At 32.7% G+C, this 5,090-nt stretch overlaps 1 protein-coding gene across 1 annotated transcript; it reads right to left on the bottom strand.

Annotated features, from left to right (window-relative positions):
• LOC107415185 (uncharacterized) lies at positions 1-1,880 on the bottom strand. The gene is made up of 2 exons (XM_016023472.4): positions 1,218-1,880; positions 1-1,065 (listed from the first exon to the last, which is right to left on the bottom strand). Exons 1-2 carry the CDS (start codon positions 1,581-1,583, stop codon positions 457-459), a joined length of 975 nt encoding a protein of 324 aa, XP_015878958.2. The 5' UTR covers positions 1,584-1,880; the 3' UTR covers positions 1-456.
• Positions 1,881-5,090: the final 3,210 nt, after the last annotated feature.

The following is a 5,090-nucleotide window of genomic DNA, read 5'->3' as shown; positions in this document are numbered from 1 at the left end:
ATATCTATTATCTTTTCTTTTCTCTAAGAGAAGAGAATCTGTCCTTTGAGGGGGGAAAAAATAAAAAATAAAAATCTTTGCTTTCCATTTAAGCTACTGGCTGTTTTACATATTCTTCTTGTTTCTCATCTTTGAATAGTAATAATGCTGCTTTTCTTAAAAGCAAGAATCAAATTCTTTTTTTCTTCTGAGTTTCTTCAGAAAATGCGATCCAAAGAATTTGAAAAACTACTTCCTGGCTGCAAATTGAATTAGTATACTCAAAATGTAAAAAGGAAAACAAAAAAAAACAAACTTCCAAAATACAAAAAAAGAAAAGGAAAAGTAATAGGTAAAAACATTTGTCACTTTAACAACTGATTTTTTTCCGCCTAGTTTTTTATTGATAAAATTTCTTTTCCTTTTCATTTTTTACCCTCTTTCTAAGTAGCTAAGAGGTGCACATGTCCAAACTGTCTACCTATGAGTGCACATGTCCAAAAGCTTCTTTCTTCCTTCAACTATTTCATCAAAGAAATCATCAAGCTGCCCAATTATAGTATCAACCCCACTTCTTAACAACCCAAATCCTCTTTTCAAGTTGTCAACTCTCTCTTGAATTATATCACTATCTTCTAATCCGTACTCCAATGTTCTCTCCAACTCAACTTTCAGCTCTTCCATGGCAATTTTCGATTCCCGATACTCGTAGAGAAGAATCCCGGGCTGCCCATCAATCTGTTCAATCTCGTTTCCAACTCTTTGTCTCAACCTTGACATTGACACCATCAAACCTGATCCAAATATCATATTCCCTTCATACCCTCCTTGAATATTGAAACTTGACCCTGCAGGCCAACAGAATACAAGACCATTTAGAAGGATCATCAAAAGCAATGAGCTAATGTTCCTCATTGCATATAGGACGCCACGAAAACCGCTGAATCCATTGAACTTTGATCCCATTGAGATGTTCTCATTAAGACGGAGTGATAGTGGCTGAATTCTTGTTTCCATCAAGATCTTGTTTTCCTCTTCCAATCCAACAATCTCCCTTATTTGGCAACCACTTATAGCCCTGATAACCTGTTCATCATTCACCAGCAAAATTTGATCATGAACATATTAACAAAAATAAACCTTTATGCATGTTAATTTCTATATGTTTATAATATATATGATCAGCAACATATTCTAAAGTTAATTTGATCATAACAATGATAGTACTAATTAATTACCTGGCGGGAAATTGCTGGGTTCAAATGGTGGAAACCATCTAGAGAAGAAACTATATTGACACCAGCTGAAATGTAATTTTCCATACCAGAGACACCAGATTTAAGGACATGGCAGGCTTCCCAAAGCCTTGAACTTTCATCCATGTACTCATCCAGCCATTTCTCACCTGTTGGCAACCTAAGCTTTTGAACCAAAATGGTCAACTGGGAATGAAAAGACTGGAGCGAGGAAAGCACATGTTGAAGGAATTGGATTGACATGAAGTTGTGGGAGAGGAAAGATTGATCAAGATTGTTGAGTTCATGAGTGAGGAAGTTGTAAAATCCACTGACAGAAGTGGTGGTGCATGAAGGATTATCCATCATGGAAAAGAAACGAAAAAAAATTAAAAAAGGAGAGAAATTTTGGGTTTGTATTGTGGGTAAAAAAGATGATGGAGATTGATAGTATATATATTGGAAGGATATGGAAAAACAAGGAATAATAATAAAAAAAATGAATGAAGTTGGGTTGCTTTTAGAGCTCAGGTTTCCATGGTTAATAGTATTGTTGGGTGCAATTATGGGTGTTTCCCATAGGGTGGAGGAGATGATTGGGAATCTGCTGTTTTTATTGTTAAATGGGCATAATAGAATAGGGAAAAAAAAAATATATATATATATATATATATATTTGTATATGTACATATGTACGTATATATATATATATATATATATAAACAAAGTTGAGAGAGAGAAAGAAAGTCAGAAAAACTTGTTGGTTTCTCTATCTATTTTTCTTTGTTGTTTTCTGCCTTTTCCTTAGGCTTATTTATTTATTTATTTTTTCAGTCCCTCAAACATACATACGAAAACATGCAAAACTCAAATGAGTCCTTTCTAGTTTTTCTTTTTCCTTGCTTACTCTTTTTGTATCTCTGTTTTTTCAGTTTCCTCGAAGAAGTCAGTATACCATATTATATATATATATATATATTATATAAATGATAAAAAAGTAAATCAACAATATTCTTGAAGCTCTTTATCATAGGATATGTTTGATTATGTTTGTGGGGTGTAAAAGTTTGACCACTTTGACTAAGATTCTTCTTCTCATTCTTCTATTTTGATTTGGTTCCCTTTTGGATTGAGCGCTCTCTTTGAGCTTCTTTAACCCACTTTTTTTTTTTTTTTTTTTTTCCCCTCTTCCTTCCCAATGTCTCTACTACATATCTCTTATATTTATATAAATACCTTTTTGGTTTTGCATTCCAATGGAAGTATTATATTTAGGTTTTGCTTCTTTTAAAAAGGAAATGGATGACAGGATGAGGATTGTGTTGAGATATAGTTATCCTCACAAATGCATGACATACTTTTTTTTTTTTTTCTTTTTTTTACTCTTTTAGGACCCAGCATTCTATTTTTGGCATTAAACTTAAACAACATATTTTTGCTTGTCATGGAGTGGAATACAATAAAGCTAAAAAAAGAACCAAGTTATATAGCACATATACCCATTGATTCTATATATATTGATGGGTAGCCTCTAGAATTAGCTAGCTATAGGATGGACCATATGGTGAGGCAAAAAGCCTAAATTATACCGAAAGCAACCAAAAGCCTATCGTTTATTAAGATATGCAGTGCTGTGTACACTGTATTCTAACTATATTCTTCCCTTCATCGAAAAGCCCAAATTCATTATGGTGTTTGAACAAACCAAAAAACAGGGGGAAAAAAAAAAAAAAATGGCTGTAGAAATTGCTAAGAGTGAAGGGTTAATCATTGTAGATTAGAAATTCCATGAAGATAGTGTATTGGATGGCTCTTCTTTCACCTTCTTAGACTAATTACAAGCCTTAAAGTCTCATCATTTTGCTTTGTCTTAATTTTTTCCCCAAAAAAATTGTTTACTGATATTCAAATAAAACAGTCCTAAGAAGATTCTTCCTTTTTTTAAGATTAAAGAAATAAAGTTTGCTTCATTTATTAACAACAAGTTGCACATTGCAACTGTTAGAGTTAGTGACCCGAATTCTTGTTGACCCGATCCGAAAAGCTCGCGGTGCGATCCGTGAAACTAATTTTGGAGAAAAATTTGGGGCTCTGTGGTGGAAGCGGACCTGTTCAATTTTAGGGTTTCTTCCGTACTATATATATATATATATTGTTGTTCGGCTGTGATTTGAGGTTTAGGGTATCTCGAAATTTGGCTCACCTTTGTACCAATCTTTCGATATTGGATTTGCTTCTCCCTGCCCGTGGTTTTTCCCGTCAAAGGTTTTCACGTAAATTGTGTGTTTGTTCTTCGTTTTCTTTGTTTCCGTTGCTATTTGTTTTTCTCCCAATTCCGTAACAGCAACTAATCTAAAATCCCTTCATTTATATTATTCATTCAAGGAATTATAGCTTTCTAGACGATAACAATACAAGAACCCAGAAAGTTTTGTAGATATTAAAGAAAAGTAGCAATTTAGTATCTTTATCTGCAATTAGCTCACCAAGCTCTTAATTTCCCAAAAAAGGAAAAAAAATAAAAAAATAAAAATAAAAGAAAGCTCACCCAGCTCTCAGCTCTTAGATCATTGAGAAATTGTTGTGTTCTCCCTAACTGTTCCCTGCATTTGGTTGAAAGACTTCTACATAAAAAGTAGCATAGAACTTCAGAAATATCCTTCATAAATCTACATTTCTCTTGGTAAACTTTTATGTATTATTTTATGTGCTATGAAATGTTTGAGCTTGAAGCTCAAAATCAACTTATTAAGAGTAGAGAAAACTTGAGCTTGAAGCTCTAGTACTTACTACTAACCAAGGCTTGGAATTTCATTTTTTGAGATATTTTTCCAAAATTGTGTATGTTAATCCTTTTCATGAATGAGAGCTTCCCAGAGGTTCTGTACATGCAACATCAACAACATATAACTGTGATACGCAACCATATTATTGGGACTGCCAAGTTTTAACTTTTTGGCATTCTTGTCTATATTATATATATATATATATAAATTATATAATGCAGGATTATGATTTTCTGGAATCACATAATCTTATGAAGATATCATGATAATATTCCAAAACACCAATCAGCCTTTTTATATGCTGTTATAGGACAAGTGTAGATCAATCAAATTTGAAATTGATTGGCAAAGAAAAAGAAATGAAATCCCACCATCCTCCACCCACCAAAGGCTCAATATATATATAAATCAATTAGGCCTTTTTATTCCTTGAACTCAAAAAAAAAAAAAAAAAAAAAGTGTATCATAAAAAGTTATTGGCAGTATTTCAAGGGCAAGGCATTTGAATCCACTAAAGGTGGCTTGAAATTGGTGAGGAGACATGGCATCAGTGCTGAAATACCTCAAAAATTCTCATTTTGATTGGGAGAGATTAGGCTGTAACCTTCGTTGAAAAGACAACACTAAAAACACTTTTAATCACGATTTTGAAGGTCAAATCCCATGAAAAATTCATATTTACATGTTCCTTGTTTCCACTACATGCTGCTTAAGAAATCAAACCTGTGGACCCTTCTTTATTAAGTATGACTAAAGTCGAATTGTCCTTCTGCGTCAACAACTTATTAATGTTACCGGCTTTAATCTCTTTTCAAATAAAAGTATTTTGAAATTGATTGTTGTTTAAGTTACTATATAATTGCAATTTTCACATTGAAATAGATTAAGCTCATTATCGACGAAAAGACCCTTTTGTTTTTATTCAAAGAAAAAAATTGTCCAATGACTAGTGAAATATAGCTCTACACTTCTCTTAATGCACCACGTAATCATTCCCAATAGTAGTTGAGTTTATCCTTTTCATGTCTTTGAAATATATATATAAGAATGACAAATATGCAGATCTAAATTTTGAGTGAAATGTGCTGAA

This window comes from Ziziphus jujuba, chromosome 4 (assembly GCF_031755915.1).
Source record: "Ziziphus jujuba cultivar Dongzao chromosome 4, ASM3175591v1".
Taxonomy (NCBI): Eukaryota; Viridiplantae; Streptophyta; class Magnoliopsida; order Rosales; family Rhamnaceae; genus Ziziphus; species Ziziphus jujuba.
Note: the sequence above shows the minus strand (reverse complement) of the source record. Positions and strands in the feature narration are given on the sequence as shown.

What these genes read in the sequence shown, in the direction of transcription:
- LOC107415185 (XM_016023472.4), bottom strand. Translation starts at nt 1,583, where the DNA reads ATGATGGATAATCCTTCATGCACCACCACTTCTGTCAGTGGATTTTAC. An exon ending in ACCCAGCAATTTCCCGCCAG is followed by an intron (nt 1,066 to 1,217) that starts GTAATTAATTAG and finishes AATGATGAACAG; the next exon opens with GTTATCAGGGCTATAAGTGG.